This window comes from Schistocerca nitens, chromosome 3 (genome assembly GCF_023898315.1).
Source record: "Schistocerca nitens isolate TAMUIC-IGC-003100 chromosome 3, iqSchNite1.1, whole genome shotgun sequence".
Lineage (NCBI taxonomy): Eukaryota > Metazoa > Arthropoda > Insecta > Orthoptera > Acrididae > Schistocerca > Schistocerca nitens.
In genome coordinates, this window is record NC_064616.1 from 561,151,560 (window position 1) to 561,167,714 (window position 16,155).

At 42.1% G+C, this 16,155-nt stretch overlaps 1 protein-coding gene across 1 annotated transcript in view; it reads left to right on the plus strand.

Annotated features, from left to right (window-relative positions):
* Nucleotides 1-16,155, plus strand: part of LOC126249656 (calcyphosin-like protein) — a 357,664-nt gene that overhangs the window by 186,340 nt on the left and 155,169 nt on the right. The window contains exon 3 of the mRNA XM_049951334.1: nt 13,525-13,702. Coding sequence (XP_049807291.1) covers nt 13,525-13,702 — 178 coding nt within the window. The remainder of the gene's footprint in view (nt 1-13,524; nt 13,703-16,155) is intronic.

The window sequence follows — 16,155 nt, forward strand, 5'->3', positions numbered from 1 at the left end:
GCCTATCTCCTTAATTGCCTACCTTTTTGCAATTGTTCAGTTTTAATCTACAGTTCGTAACCAATAAATTGTGGTGAGAGTCCACATCTGCCCCTGGAAATGTCTTACAATTTAAAATCTGGTTCCTAAATCTCTGTCTAACCAGTACATAATCTATCTGAAGCCTTCCGGTATCTCCAGGTCTCTTCCACCTATACTACCTCCTTTCATGATTCTTAAACCAAACGTTAACGATGATTGAATTATGGTCTGTCCAAAATTCTACCAGGTGCCTTCCTCTTTCATTCCTTTCCCTCAAGTTCTACTATTTTTCCTTCTATTTCTTTCCCTGCTATCTAATTCCAGTCCTCCATCACAATTACAGTTTCATCTCCCTTAACTATCTGAATAAATTCTTTCATCTCATCATACCTTTTTTCACCCTCTTCATCATACGTGGATCTAGTTGGCTTATAAACTTGTACTACTGTAGTAGTGTGGACTTCGTGTTTATCTTGTCTACGATAATGCGTTCACTATATTGTTCATAGTAGCGCACCCGCATACCTTTTTTCTTATTCATTATTAAACTCACTCCTGCATTACCCCTATTTGACTTGTATTTATAACCCTGTATTCACCTGGCCAGAAGTCCTGTTCCTCCTGCCATCGAACTTCACTAATCCCCACTATATCTAGCTTTAAAACTATCCATTTTCCCTTTTAAATTTTAGAATCTACCTGCTCAATTAAGGGATATAACATTCGACACTCCGATCCGCAGGACCCCAGTTTTGTGCCTCCTGATGACGACATCCTGCTGAGTATTCCCCACCAAGAGATCCGAATGCGGGACTATTTTACCCAAGAGGAAGCCATCATCATTTAACCATACAATATAGCTGCATGCCCTCGGGAAAAATTACGGCTGTAGTTTCCCCTTGCTTTCAGCCGTTGAGCCGGCCGCGGTGGTCTAGCGGTTCTAGACGCGCAGTCCGGAACCGCGCGACTGCTACGGTCGCAGGTTCGAATCCTGCCTCGGGCATGGATGTGTGTGATGTCCTTAGGTTAGTTAGGTTTAAGTAGTTCTAAGTTCTAGGGGACTGATAACCTCAGAAGTTAAGTCCCATAGTGCTCAGAGCCATTTGAACCATTTTCAGCCGTTGACAGTAGCAGCACAGCAACGCCGTTTTGTTTGATGTTACATGGCCAGATCATTCAGTCACCCAGACTGATGCCCCTGAAGCTACTGAGGAGGTTTCTGCCGCTCTTCAGGAACCACTTGTACGTATCGTACAGCTATCTGTATCGCTGGGGCACGCAAGCCACTCGAGAATCCGCAAGATTCATGGTTCAAATGGTTCAAATGGCTCTGAGCACTATGGGACTTAACTGCTGTGGTCATCAGTCCCCTAGAACTTAGAAATACTTAAACCTAACTAACCTAAGGACATCACACACATCCATGCCCGAGGCAGGATTCGAACCTGCGACCGTAGCAGTCGCGCGGTTCCGGACTGCGCGCCTAGAACCGCTCGGCCACCACGGCCGGCGATTCATGGTTCATGGGATTGATCCAACATTATAACTTTATCACATTGGGATACCTTAAATTACCCGTCATTTTACATTGGAAAATGGGCCTATTTCGGTCAACTTTCCCAATAACATCTGGTAAAGCGGTGGGATGGGTGATGAGGCAGTACTTACATCATCGAGAGGATGAAGTTGTTTCTTTTGAGCTGTTACTGGTTCGGGGGGGGGGGGGGGGGTTGGGTTCTTGGGGAAGAAGACCAGACATCGAGGTCATCGGTCTCATCGGATGAGGGAAGGAGGGGGAAGGAAATCGGCCGTGCCCTTTCAAAGGAACCATCCCGGCATTTGCCTAGAGAGATTTAGGGAAATCACGGAAAACCTAAATCAGGATGGCCGGACGCGGGATTGAACCGTCGTCCTGCCGAATGCGAGTCCAGTGTCTAACCACTGCGCCACCTCGCTCGGTGTTACTGGTAGTAAAGGATATGTTGAATAGAAATAACAGTCTAATGAGTACAGAATATGGATTGAGAGTAAATCTAAAGTAATAAGGAGTAGCAGAAATGAGATTTCTTTTGAACACGTTTTCTGAAAATTATTTTCAGCAGATAGTTCGGCAGCCCATACGCAATGGAACAATGGAAATATCTTAGACGTTGTAGCTACAAATAGGCCAGACCTTATCCACAATTTGAGTACAGAAACGGGGATTACCGCTCATGATACCATTGTAGCAACTATGATTACGAAAGTTAATAAATCAGTCAAGAAGACTAGGAGAGTGTGTCTGTTAGATAGAACAGATAAGCAGTTATTAACAACTCACTTAGCCAGTGAATTGGCATCACTTAGTTTCAGTAAGATGGAGGCAGAGGAAATATGAGCAAAGTGTAAGCAGATTGTAAATCGTGGTCTGGAGAGTTACGTGCGTAGTGAGTGGAGAAAGGATGGAAAAGACCCACCATGGTTTAATAACGGAATTCAGTGGATGCTGAAGAAACAGAGGCTGTTGCAGTCTCGATTCAAAAGGGGAAGCACAAATGACGACAAGCAAGCGCTAGTAGAGATTCGTGGGTCTCTCAAAATACGCGCCATGCATACAACAGCGACCGTATTGCCTTAGCAAATGATCTGGCAGAGAACAGAGAACCCGAGAAAATGCTGATACTATGTAAAAATCGCTAAGCGGATCTAACGCTTCCATCGAGTCCCTTATTGACCAGTCTTGTCTGGCAGCCAAAGACACACACACAAAACCTAAGTTTTAAGTTTCGCATTCAGCAAATCGTTCACGCAGGAGAACTGTACAAACATAATACCATATGACCATCAGAGAGACTCCCGTATAAGCATCCCTGGAGCAGAGAAACAATTGAAAGATACGAAAGAAAATAAGTCACCAGGTCCGGATGGAATCCCAATTCGGTTTCCCAAGGAGTACTCTACGGCATCGGCCCCTTACCTAGCTTGCATTTATCGCGAATCAAAGTCCTAAGTGACGGTAAAAAGCAGCAGGTCACTCCTGTATATAAGAAAGGTAAAACAACAGACCCGCAACATTAAGGACCAATTTCCCTAACTGCGGTTTGCTGCAGAATCCATGAAAATATTCTCAGTTCGAATATAATACATTTTATTAAGACCGAGAAGCTTACGTGCACGTATCAGCATGGTTTCGGAAAGCATCGCTCGTGCGAAACTCAACTTGCACTTTTCTCACTTGATATGCTGCGAATTATTGCTGAAAGACAACAGGCAGCGTCCACACCTCTAGATTTCTGGAAAGAATCTGACACGGTGCCCCATTACCTGATGTTAACGAAGGTACGAGCGTATGGAATAGGTTCACAGATATGTGATAGCTCGAAGGTTTCTTAACTAATAGAATCCAGTATGATGTCCTTGAGGGCGAGTGTTCATTGGAGACAAGGGTATTGTTAGGAGTATCCCAGGGGAGTGTGATAGGACCGCCGTTGTTTATATGCATAATGATTTGGCGGACAGAGTGATCAGCAATCTGTGGTTTTTGGTGATGATGCTGTAGTGTACAGTAAGGTGTCGAAGTTGAGTGATTGTAGGAGGATACAAGATGGCTTACACAATATTTCTAGTTGGTATGAGGAATGGCAGCTAGCTCTAAGTGTAGAAAAATGTAATTTCATATGGATGTGAAGGAGAAATAAACCCGTAATGTTCGGATACAGTATTACTAGTGGCCAGCTTGACACAGTCACATCGTTTAAATTTCGGGGCGTAACGTTCCAAAGCAATATGAAATGGAACGAGCATGTGAATGTTCGACATTGGTTTATTGGAAGAATTTTAGGAAAGTGTGGTTCATCTGTAAAGGAGACTACATATAAGACGCTGGAGTGACCTATTCTTGAGTACTGCTCGAGTGTTTGGGATCCGTACCAGGTCGGATGAAAGGAAGATATCGAAGCTATTTAGAGGTGAGTTGCTAGATTTGTTGCCGGTAGGTTCGAACAATACCTAAGCATTACGGAGATGCTTCACGCACTCAAATCGGATTCCCTGGTGGGAAGACGACGTTGATTTCGAGGAACACTGCTGAGAAAATTTAAAGAAGCGGCTTTGAAGCTGACTGTAGAACGATTCTACTGCCGCCAACATGAATTGAGCGTAAGGACCACGAAGATGAGATACGAGAAATTTGGGCTCATACAGAGGCATGCAGAAAGTGGTTTTTCTCTCGCTCTGTTTGCGAGTGGAACGAGAAGGGAAATTACTAGTAGTGGTATAGAGTACCTCCACCAAGCACCGGCTTGCGGAGTATCTGTGTAGATGCAGATCTAGATGTTGATTAGCTATAAACTTAACACCAAAATCGGTGGCAACGAAGCAGACGAAGCTAACGAATTCTGCTACCTCGGAAGCAAAATATCATGGCCAAAAGAAGTCTGCTAGTATCAAACAAAGGCCTTAATTTGAGGAACAAATTTCTAAGATGTACGTTTGGAGCACCGGATTGTATTGTGATGAAACAGGGGCTGTGGGGAAAACCGGAAAAGAAGAGAATCAAAGCGTTTGATATATGGGGCTATAGAAAGATATTGAAAACCAGATGGACTGAAACGATGTGGAGTGAAGATGCTGTCGGTAGAACTGGTAAAAAACAGGAATACATGAAAAATACTAACAACAGGAAGGGGCAGGCTGATATGGCATGTTTTAAGATATCAGGGAATAACTTCCATGGTATCAGAGGGAGCTGTATAGGGTAAAAACTCTAGAGGAAGACAAGTATTGGAATACATTCAACAAATAAATCAGTCATTATGGACGTAGGATGTAAGTGCTACTATGAGATAGGCAGTTTGGTATAAGAAGGAATTCGTGGCGGGCCGAATTAAAAAAAAAAAAAAAAAAAAAAAAAAACTTGTCACTAAATAACTAACGTTCAAACGCACGCGTGAATAACGCTGTATGGCACTTTTTTTGAATAATGCTGTCTACGACATTCTCTTACTCTAATGGTAATATTTTCTATGTGTCCGTCTGGGTACAGCACAACAAGTGGTCGCAGTCACGTATTTTTTACATTGTTCGCTAGTACAACGCTGTAATCAACAGCAGTGTTTCATTCCTAACATAAAATGAGTGAATAACGCGCGGAAAAAGAAACATACCATTGCCCGCTAAAAAAAAAAAAATAAAAAAAAAACATTGAAATAGAAAGACTGTAGGATGCTAGTTTGTAGCATACATCAAGAAAAGGGAAGCTTGTCCCCGGAGAAATACGTCCAATATGAATGGAATAACGCTTTATACGAGTACTGCGATGTCGCTATTTTCAATGCCGTAGACCGATACTGTATCACTTGTGTAGAATACACCCTATGACTAAGTATAGATATGTAGGTTCAAATGGCTCTGAGCACTATGGGACTCAACTGCTGAGGTCATTAGTCCCCTAGAACTTAGAACTAGTTAAACCTAACTAACCTAAGGACATCACAAACATCCATGCCCTAGGCAGGATTCGAACCTGCGACCGTAGTGGTCTTGCGGTTCCAGACTGCAGCGCCTTTAACCGCACGGCCACTTCGGCCGGCCGTAGATATGTAGGGTACTAGCTTGAAAGCAACCGTAGTAGAGAACTAATAAAACAGGAAACAATGAAGCGAATTTTTGTATCCCGCCTGGGAGGCGGCGCGTGGGTATGGAACAGGAACAGGAAAAGGTACTAATCTCTCGGTACTGCAAATACGGTTTAAACACCTTTACTAGTGGATAAACACATGCAAACATATTACATAACTTGCAAGGTGGTGCGAAGTTGAAGCGAAGTGTCCTGGCTGTCTGCACCTGATGAAATAGGGTGAAGCAGTCGCGGAGCTCGTAGACCTCGACAGCACCGGCTAGAGAGCGCTGTCGTCTGTGTCTCTCGTAGTGCCAACTTCAGAAACTATTCAGTGGTATCGTTGCTATCGATACCACACGAATGTTTGTAGTTGACAATGACACAAAATTAAAAGTCACATGTCCGCAGCTCGTGGACGTACGGTAGCGTTCTCGCTTCCCGCGCCCGGGTTCGATTCCCGGCGGGGTCAGGGATTTTCTCTGCCTCGTGATGACTGGGTGTTGTGTGATGTCCTTAGGATAGTTAGGTTTAAGTAGTTCTAAGTTCTAGGGGACTGATGACCATAGATGTTATGTCCCATAGTGCTCAGAGCCATTTGAACCATTAAAAGTCACATGAACTTCTCGTGAATGAAAACAAAACAAATAACTTACATATGTTTGAAAATTTGGAGTAAATGTTATTTTTTTCTGTTTACAGGATCGAGTTTGCAATTTCAGTAACTGTTTTAACCCTATCTTTGTGTGAAGTGCGTAACCACAAGTTTCCTCACGGGAAATAATGTGTTAGCCATGTTTCGTGATGGTTTAATAAAATTGTAGTGAAGAACCTACCAGCAATGGGCGCTAAAATGTTCACTAAAGTGACATGGAACAACGTTGTATATCTAAGTTTGCACAGCGATATTCCGAAATAGGAAACGAAAATCTTGGCAAGAAAGATTCCTGGAATCCACTATTACCTCTAATTCTACCATTTTATACTAACAGTATGTACTTCTTCATTATTTTTAGAACCCAGGCATACTTCTCCAGTTTATTACACTACTGTCCATTAAAATTGCTACACCAAGAAGAAATGCAGATGATAAACGGGCATTCATTGGAAAAATATAATATACTAGAACTAATATGTGATTACATTTTCTCACAATTTGGGTGCATAGATCCTGAGAAATCAGTACGCAGAACAACCACCTCTGGCCATAATAACGGCCTTGATACGCCTGGCATTGAGTCAAACAGACCTTGGATGGCGTGTACGGGTACAGCTGCCCATGCAGCTTCAACGCGATACCACACTTCATCAAGAGTAGTGACTGGCGTATTGTGACGAGCCAGTTGCTCGGCCACCAATGACCAGACGTTTTCAATTGGTAAGAGATCTGGAGAATGTGCTGGCCAGGCAGCAGTCGAACATTTTCTGTATCCAGAAAGGCCCGTACAGGACCTGCAACATGCGGTCGTGCATTATCCTGCTGAAATGTAGGGTTTCTCAGGGTACGAATGAAGGGTAGAGCCACGGGTCATAACACATCTGAAATGTAACGTCCACTGTTCAAAGTGCCGTCAATGCGAACAAGAGGTGACCGAGACGTGTAACCAATGGCACCCCATACCATCACGCCGGGTGATACGCCAGTATGGCGATGACGAATACACGCTTCCAAAGTGCGTTCACCGCGATGTCGCCAGACACGGATGCGACCATCATGATGCTGTAAACAGAACCTGGATTCATCCGAAAAAATGACGTTTTGCCATTCGTGCACCCAGGTTCGTCGTTGAGTACACCATCGCAGGCGCTCCTGTCTGTGATGCAGCGTCAAGGGTAACCGCAGCCATGGTCTCCGAGCTGATAGCCCATGCTGCTGCAAACGTCGTCGAACTGTTCTTGGGTACTGATGACCTTAGAAGTTAAGTCCCATAGTGCTCAGAGCCACAGTGAACCATTTGAACTGTTCGTGCATATGGTTTTTCTTGCAAACGTCCCCATCTGTTGACTCAGGGATCGAGACGTTGCTGCACGATCCGTTACAGCCCAAGCGGATAAGATGCCTGTCATGTCGACTGCTAGTGATCGAGGCCGTTGGGATCCATCACGGCGTTCCGTATTACCCTCCTGAACCCACCGATTCCATATTCTGCTAACAGTCATTGGATCTCGACCAACGCGAGCAACAATGTCGCGATACGATAAACCACAATCGCGACAGGCTACAATCCGACCTTTATCAAAGTCGGAAACGTGATAGTACGCATTTCTCCTCCTTACACGAGGCATCACAACAACGTTCCACCAGGCAACGCGTCAACTGCTGTTTATGTATGAGAAATCGGTTGGAAACTTTCCTCGTGTCAGCACGTTGTAGGTGTCGTCACCGGTGCCAACCTTGTGTGAAAGCTCTGAAAAGCTAATCATTTGCATATCACAGCATTTTTTTCCTGCCGGTTAAATTTCGCGTCTGTAGCACGTCATCTTCGTGGTGTAGCAATTTTAATGGCCAGTAGTGTTTTTAATTAGGTTTTACACGTTTTTCGTAGGACCAAACTGTGGAGCAGATCTCCATGGCCATGGAGTCCGTACTTGAAGTTAACATTTAAAAAACACTAATAATATATAAAATATAGCTTCTTCGAATCCTATGCACATGAAAAGCTGCTGTGGATATATTATTGTAGCCAGTAATACAATACTGGAATTACTAGTTTAATTTTTTGCCAAGAATTCCCCGGCAGAATAGAAGGGGTGAGCGCTGAGGAAATTCTTCAGTTTCGACTTGGAAAGTCGAGAAGTACTGCAAATATTTTTTAATTCTTGTAGAAGTTTACTGAAAATGGATGCAGCACAATACTACACGTATTTCTGCCCAAGAGTCCATTAGACGCAATCCAAATGCAGATTGGATTTCTGCCTTGTTTTAAAAGAGAGAAAAGTGCTAATTCTTCGTAATAAGCCCATATTTTCAACAACAGCGTAATGGAAACGTCATAATGGAAATATCTTAACCCTTGTAGATACAATTAGGCCGGACCTTATCCACAATTTGAGTATAGAAACGGGGATTAGCGCTCATTGTGCCATTACAGAAACTATGTTTATGAAAGTTAATAAATCAGTAATGAGGACTAGGAGAGTGTTTCTGCTAGATAGAGCAGATAAGCAGTTATTAACATCTCGCTTAGACAGTGAATTGGCATCACTTAGTCCAGTAGAATGGATGTAGAGGAAATATGGGCAAAGTTTAAGCAGATTGTAAATCGTAGTCTGGAGAGCTACGTGCCCAGTAAGTGGATAAAGGATGGAAAAGACTCACCATGGTTTAACAACAAAATTCGGTGGATGCCGAGGAAGCATAGGCTGTTGCGCTCTCGGTTCGAAAGGGGACGCTCGAATGACGACAAGTAAAGGTTGCTAGAGATTCGTGGGTCTGTAAAAATATCTATGCACCATGCATACAATTACGACCGTCATACCTCAGCAAATGTTCAGGCAGAGAAACCGAGAAAATGCTGGTACTACGAGGGTAATTCCAAAAGTAAGGTCTCCTATTTTTTTTTGTAAGTACATAGACCTGTTTATATCAACAATGGCTTACGTCAGTTTACAGCTTGAACATTTAGCTATGTTTCTACATAATCACCATTTCTGACGATGCATTCTTGTAGACGCTGTGGCAGCTTTTGTATGCCCATGTCATACCAACTCGCCGCCATGCTGTTCAGAAAGCTATGAACCTCTTCTTTCACCTCGTCGTCGGAGCTGAATCGCTTTCCGGCCAAATTTCCTTTTAACCTAGGAAACAGGTGATAGTCACTGGGCGCCATGTCAGGACTATAGGGTGCATGGGTGATTATGTTCCACTGAAACTGATGCAGGAGAGCAACGATTTGCCGGGCGATGTGTGGGCGAGCGTAGTCATGGAGAATTGTACGCCCTTGTCAACATTCCTCTTCTCCGGTTCTGAATTGCCCGTTTGAGTTTTTTCAGAGTCTCACAGTACCTGTCGGCGTTAATTGTGGTCCCAGCGATTCAGCTCCGACGACGAGGTGAAAGAAGAGGTTAATAACTTTCTGAACAGCATGGCGGCGAGCAAGTATGACATAGGCATACAAAAACTACCACAGCGTCTACAAAAATGCATCGACAGAAATGGTGATTATATCGAAAAATAGCTAAATTTCCGAGCTGTAAACTAATGTAAACCATGGTAGAAATAAACAGGTCTATGTACTTATAAAATAAATAGGAGACCTTACTTTTGGGATTACCCTCATTTGTAAAAATCGCTAAGCGGCTCTAAGGATTGCATCGAGTCCCTTGTTGAACAGTCTTGTGTGGCAGCCGAAGACTGAAAAACGGAACGGAAGTTTTAAGTTTGTCGTTCAGGAAATCGTTCACGCAGGAGAGTCGTACAAACATAACATCATTTGACCATCAGACAGACTCCCTGATGGGAATTCCTGGCGTAGGCAAACAATTGAAAGATACGAAAACAAATAAGTCATCAGGTCCGGATGGAGTCCCAGTTCAATTTTACAAAGAGTATTCTACGGCATTGGTCCTTAACATAGCAAATATTTATCACGAATCTCTGGCCCAGCGCAAAGTCCCGAATAAAAGCGAAGGTGGCTCCAGTATATAACAAATGTAAAAGAACGAACCCGCAACATTACAGAGTAATATCTTTAATTTCTGTTTGCTGCAGAATCCTTGAACATATTCTCAGTTCGAATATAATAAACTTTCTGGAGACTGAGAGGCATATGTGCACGATTCAGCATGGTTTTAGAAAACATCGCTTCTGCGAAACCGAGCTTGCTCTTTTCCCACATGATATACTGAGACTTATGGATGAAGGGCAACGGGCAGATTTCATATTTCTAGATTCCCGAAAAGCATTTGACACGGTGCCGCATCGCAGGCTGTTAACGAAGGTACGAGCATATGGAATAGTTTCACAGATATATGAGTGGCCCGAAGGTTTCTTAAGTAAGAGAACCCAGTATATTGTCCTCGACGGTGAGTGTTCTTCAGAGACAAAGGTATCGTCAGGAGTGCCCCAGGGAAGTGTGATGGAACCGCTGTTGTTTTCTATATACATAGATGATTTAGCTGACAGGGTGGGCAGCAATCTGTGGTTGTTTGCTGATGATGCCGTGGTGTACGGTAAGGTGTGGAAGTTGAGTGACTGTAGGAAGATACAAGACGACTTAGACATAATTTCCAGTTGGTGTGATACATGGCAGCTAGCCCTAAATGTGGAAAAATGTAAGTTAATGCGGATGAGAAGGAAGATCAAACCTGTAAGTATTACCAGTACACGCAGATAAAGTATTACTAGTGTCCTGCCTGACATAGTCAAATAGTTTAAATACTGGGCATGGCGTTGGAAAACGTTCTCTCTTGCTGCTACTAGCTCATTCATTTTTACCCACCGCGGTTGTCTCTTCTCACTGTCACTATCTCTCTCTTCCTCATTCATTTTTACCCACCGCGGTTGTCTCTTCTCACTGTCACTATCTCTCTCTTCCTCGTTGTCATTGTCACAGATTCTGTCTCTTATTATGACTGGCTTCATCCACTTCCATTTTCCCCTTCCCTTTATTCCTCTCCCAATGGCACTGTCTTCTTCTCTCTCTTCTAAGCACTGTTCTGTCACTGTCAACTATGTTCCACTGCCACTGGGTCCCTCCCTTTCTCTCACACTGCAATTTTCTCTTTCCCTCTTTCTGTACCACAACCTCTGTTTACTGTCTTCCAGTATTAATATTTATTACTTTTCCGTCTCTTTCCCACCGCTGTTGCCTCATTATCTCTCAGCGTAAAAAAGCGCAAATATGTTCGCATGCCAAAATTTTTGGGAAAATTTTTAAAAAGTGCGGAAGAAAGTAGAATTAGGCAGCTGGTACCCCACTTTTCAGTCAGTCTTTTAAACAGATCTTATTCGTCATTTTTTGTGCTCCGATTGGAGCATTTTTCCGCTGGCTCCCTTCTTTTCTCTGCTACAGCACGGCATGTCACTCATATGAAAATAACTCTATGGCTAAGTAAAATTTTAGTAGTTTACTTGTGTGAAACTGAAATGACGCAAAACTCGTGTTACATCTCAAACCGGATTTTACGTGCACAAAAATTTTGCATGCGTTCCCTGTACCCTTTCGATGATAAAGGGGACACTTTAAAGCATATTTTTCCGTGCTACGTCACTTTATAAACTACGTTTTCGTCTCACACCGGATTCTGCGTGCGTATTTTCGTGTTCAAGTAGGGTAACTTTGAACCTCTGTATCTCATAATCAGATAAAGATATCAAGAAAATTTTCATGATTTTTCGAGATCAGGATCTTAGGGGTATATCGTAGAATTTTGAGCCATTTGCTGTGTATAGCCGTCTTGGGATCTGAGGGTCGTTTCGGTACCCAAAAATCATGTTTTTGGTGTTTCTTGATAACTAATAAAGATTTTTTAAAACTGGAAGATGGAACCCCTAGCTAAATGCCTAGAGACTATACCTATAAATTTGGAGAGTTAGCTGCGGTTAGTTATTTAGATATCCACTATTGACGGTCAAAAAATGGTGAAAATCGCTTTTTTCAAGTTTTCTCAGAAATCGCTCATGGTGGCTCCATAAGCTCCTTAAGGCGCACCGTAGACCACACCTAATGCAAAAAGAACCAATATATTTGCTCCATGCGCCTGAGCTGGAGAAATTGTGTAGTATTCAAACTTTGATCCAGTACTATAGGATAGCTACAGTTAGACGATCCTTCTGTTGGGTATACAAATGGTCTAGCCCAAGGGATATCCTAAACACTTGATACTACCTTTCTATCACCAGTAGAACCCGAGGTATTAGCTCCACTGTCGCGTGCGTACCGGTTTAGTAGTAGAATTGGTATATTAGCTTCGACTTGGATTTCTCTTAACTTTTCTCTTGTTGAACTCTCTAAATACGTTAAGCGCTTTTCTTCTTTAGCGCTTTCCAGTACCATACAATCAACTTGGATGGAGGCTCAGGCCTAGAAACAAGAATACTGCTATGTTTGGACAAACCAAATACCGTTCTGTTATATAGAATGTGGCTTTCCAACGCGTCCCTTCATCCATTTAGAATACCTGCTATTTTCTACTCTTGTCTCAAATGTATTTAACAGTCTGCCTGATCTTCATTACTGAGTTATTAATTACTAAATGTTCCTCATAAAGTGTTATAGGTAAGTATGATAGTAGAAATACTTTAAGAATCTTCTTTTTGCTAAGCTCGGCAGGACGTGTGAAAAACAGTGATTGTCTACATCTAATACCCAGTGGAAGTGTACATAAAATATACATGAAGTAGAAGTACATAAAGCCCGATGTGTCGTTGAAATTTGTCGATATAAAAGATATATCCGTAGTATAACATCGATGTGCGAACTTCGATATTATTTCTGTGAAAGATAGATATTTCAGCTACACTGATATATCATTGTCCTTCTAGTTTCGAAATAGAAACACTTCACCGAACGTCTCTAGCCCTGCTTAGGCCGATAATATGTCATCCCAAGAAGCTTACCTCTTCTTTAAATATTCCCAATCTCTCCCGATAATCAAACGTAGTCAGAATCTCAAACTGACAAACAACGCTAAAAACTGTTTGAACGAGAGGTTTATAAGTGACCACATCCTCTGCTTAATTTCAAGTTCTTAGGATTACTCCGATAAATATCACCGCCACATATGCATTCCCAATTTATTATTTTCATTGCAAGTTGAAGCACACCGTGTGTACTACTTCTATTGCACCAGAAAAAGATGACTCCCTAGTGTCTTGTTTTATTGGAAGACACTTTTTTTCTAACTATTTGTACGCTACTTGATGTGACAATAAGTGCATCAGTGTAGTTTGAAACTGTTCGCAGAATATTTCGTCGCATGGATGACGACGGCAGTAAGACGCTGAACCTGGAAGAATTTACAGAGGGCATGAATGATACCGGTATGGAGCTGTCAAAAGAAGAGGTCGAAGAACTCTTCAAGCGATTCGACAGGGATGGCAACGGTAGCATCAACATGGACGAGTTCCTTATCGCCATACGGGTGAGTTCCCTCAACATCGAAGATTCTTCGTACAGCTAAAGAACATTTGTAGCATTTCAGCTGAAAAGTAGTCAAATTGCTTTTATATGAGCACTAGGACTGTTTCACAAGTTATTACCATTAAAAACTCCATACAGAGGAGGCTGTGCATATGTTGAACATTGATGCAGAAAGGCGCATTACGCGTACTAGCACACTACAGTTACCTGTGAAAGACGAGAGCTGCGGAAAAAAGACACAACCCATGGTGATGTTGGACCAGAGAGTAAATGGAAAGCCGATTGTGAACGTTCACGAGCCTATGTCATTTTGGCGAAGGAAAGCATTCTTACGATGAGTGAAACAAAATTTCACTTTAATGGAATGATCTAAAGGCACGTTATGGTGGATGTATTAATGTAAATTTTTGAAGCATTACAGTAGGAGTCGCCCGATGGAGCGCTTATTACAGCAAATGATTCCATTCCCGGAGCTAAAAGCACAAACTCGTCAATCAAAACAACATACATAAAGTGCACGATTTTCCTTGAGCCTAGAGAGAGAGAGAGAGAGAGAGAGAGAGAGAGAGAGAGAGAGAGACTTTTGCTCAGGACCTTTTCTAAGAAGCATTGCTTTGAGGCTTGTATTTTGTTGTCGACGATCACGTTCCGGACTCGATCCTCATTGATATTGCTTTTGTTTTCACACCTTTGGCAGCAAGTTTTACTTCATCAGTGTTCATTTAATTTTATGCGAATCATGAAACTCATAAACTGTCCTTTTACAATCTTATTATCATTTGTGAGCTATCATCACCGCTGCGTGTAATTGTGTAATAGAGTCAGCTGTGATGAGTGACATTAAGAGCTATGTTTATGTTGTTGTGGATGTTCACGAAACTGAAACAAAACCCGGTTCTAGCAAATAAGCTGCTCTCCGACGAAATGTTCTAAATGAACGAAGGCTTTAAACTCACGGTACTAACATGCGTGAAGTATCAACCCAGTTGAAGTCATACTCGGCTCAGTGTAGTTCCGCTATGTTTGCCATTTAACTGAAGGTACTGGTGCCAAATCTAGTGGGTAGCGACTGCATACTGCCCCCTCTCTCCATCTGCCAGTCAAATACCTGCAAAGAAAACATTTTCTCTGTCTGATTTGAATTGATTGTCAGCTGTGTTCAGCACCTCAGTTTTATTACGATTTTGAATCGCGGTCACGTCTACGAACTTAGTACATGTAACGTTTTTCTGATTCGAATATTTCTTTACTAACTGTAATAATAGAGGGGACGCAACAACAGCTTGCAGGGCTCATGCATTTTGAAGGAGCGTGCTTAGAATACTAGCTGGATTCAGCCCATTTCACTGTGTACGTAATTTCCGTGAATCATTTAAGTGATTGTGCAGTAGAGTCTGTAACCGTAAAGACCTTGTTGTCAACAGGCATAAAATATTAATCTACAGGGTCTATTGCATTATTATGAGGTACGTAGTTGCGTTACATGATTTTGTAGCGTGCTGCATTTGCAACATGGCCTTTGTTTGATACTGCGACTTTACCTTCATATTGATATCTAGGTAAATGGGCCATGCACGGCTCTGTTCATAAACGATGGCTCAATAAAGTCGTAGGGTCGTACACATTTGCTTTCATGCCTTGCAGCCAAACACGCGGCAAATAATATGTACCTGTGATCCTGCTGTCAAATAATCCGTACATCGGTTAGAATTGCAAATTATTGAATAGTCAGAAATATAAAATAAAAGAAAAATGAATAATGAATAAAAAGGTTTTATTCTTACATCTGAAATTGATGCAGGCGACTCAAAGAATTATGCTGAATGATTTTTATCAAAGTAAGTAATCTCAAATGAACGGGAAGTGGTCCTGCAATTAAGTCACACTCAGACCACTTATAATAATTATGAATAATAGTTCGTTCATAAATAAATAAGTCAGGATTCTCGCTCGCGCATGTCCGCTCATATTAAATGACAGTAAAATGTTGTTAAATATTGGTTAAACAATTAAGTAGTCCTGCTTGATAGAAGCGTCTTTTGAAACTCTTTTCAATGGTGGTATCAGGTAATACATGCGATTGACCTCTTTTAAATAACAGTGGTTTCTAATATCAATTATAATCATCATTTAAATAAAGTAACTTCCAAAAATAATAAAATACTCATAAAATAACTACAGTAGAATGACAAGGTATGAGACATACATGCTGCATTCAGTTGGTGTGTTAGTGTGGAGAATGTGATGTTCTGAAAGACATTGGCATAATGAAAAAGATATACAAACACAACAAATAATTAAAGAAAATAAAAACAGATGAGGAGCTTTCAGGGATGATGTTCTGGAATTTTCCATCTCTGGACACAGAGTGGCCGCCTTTGTTCCTGAGCTCACCTCGAGAGACTGACCGACATCTTCGCCGTGCCGACTCACACCCAGCCAAGGAAGCAAGTT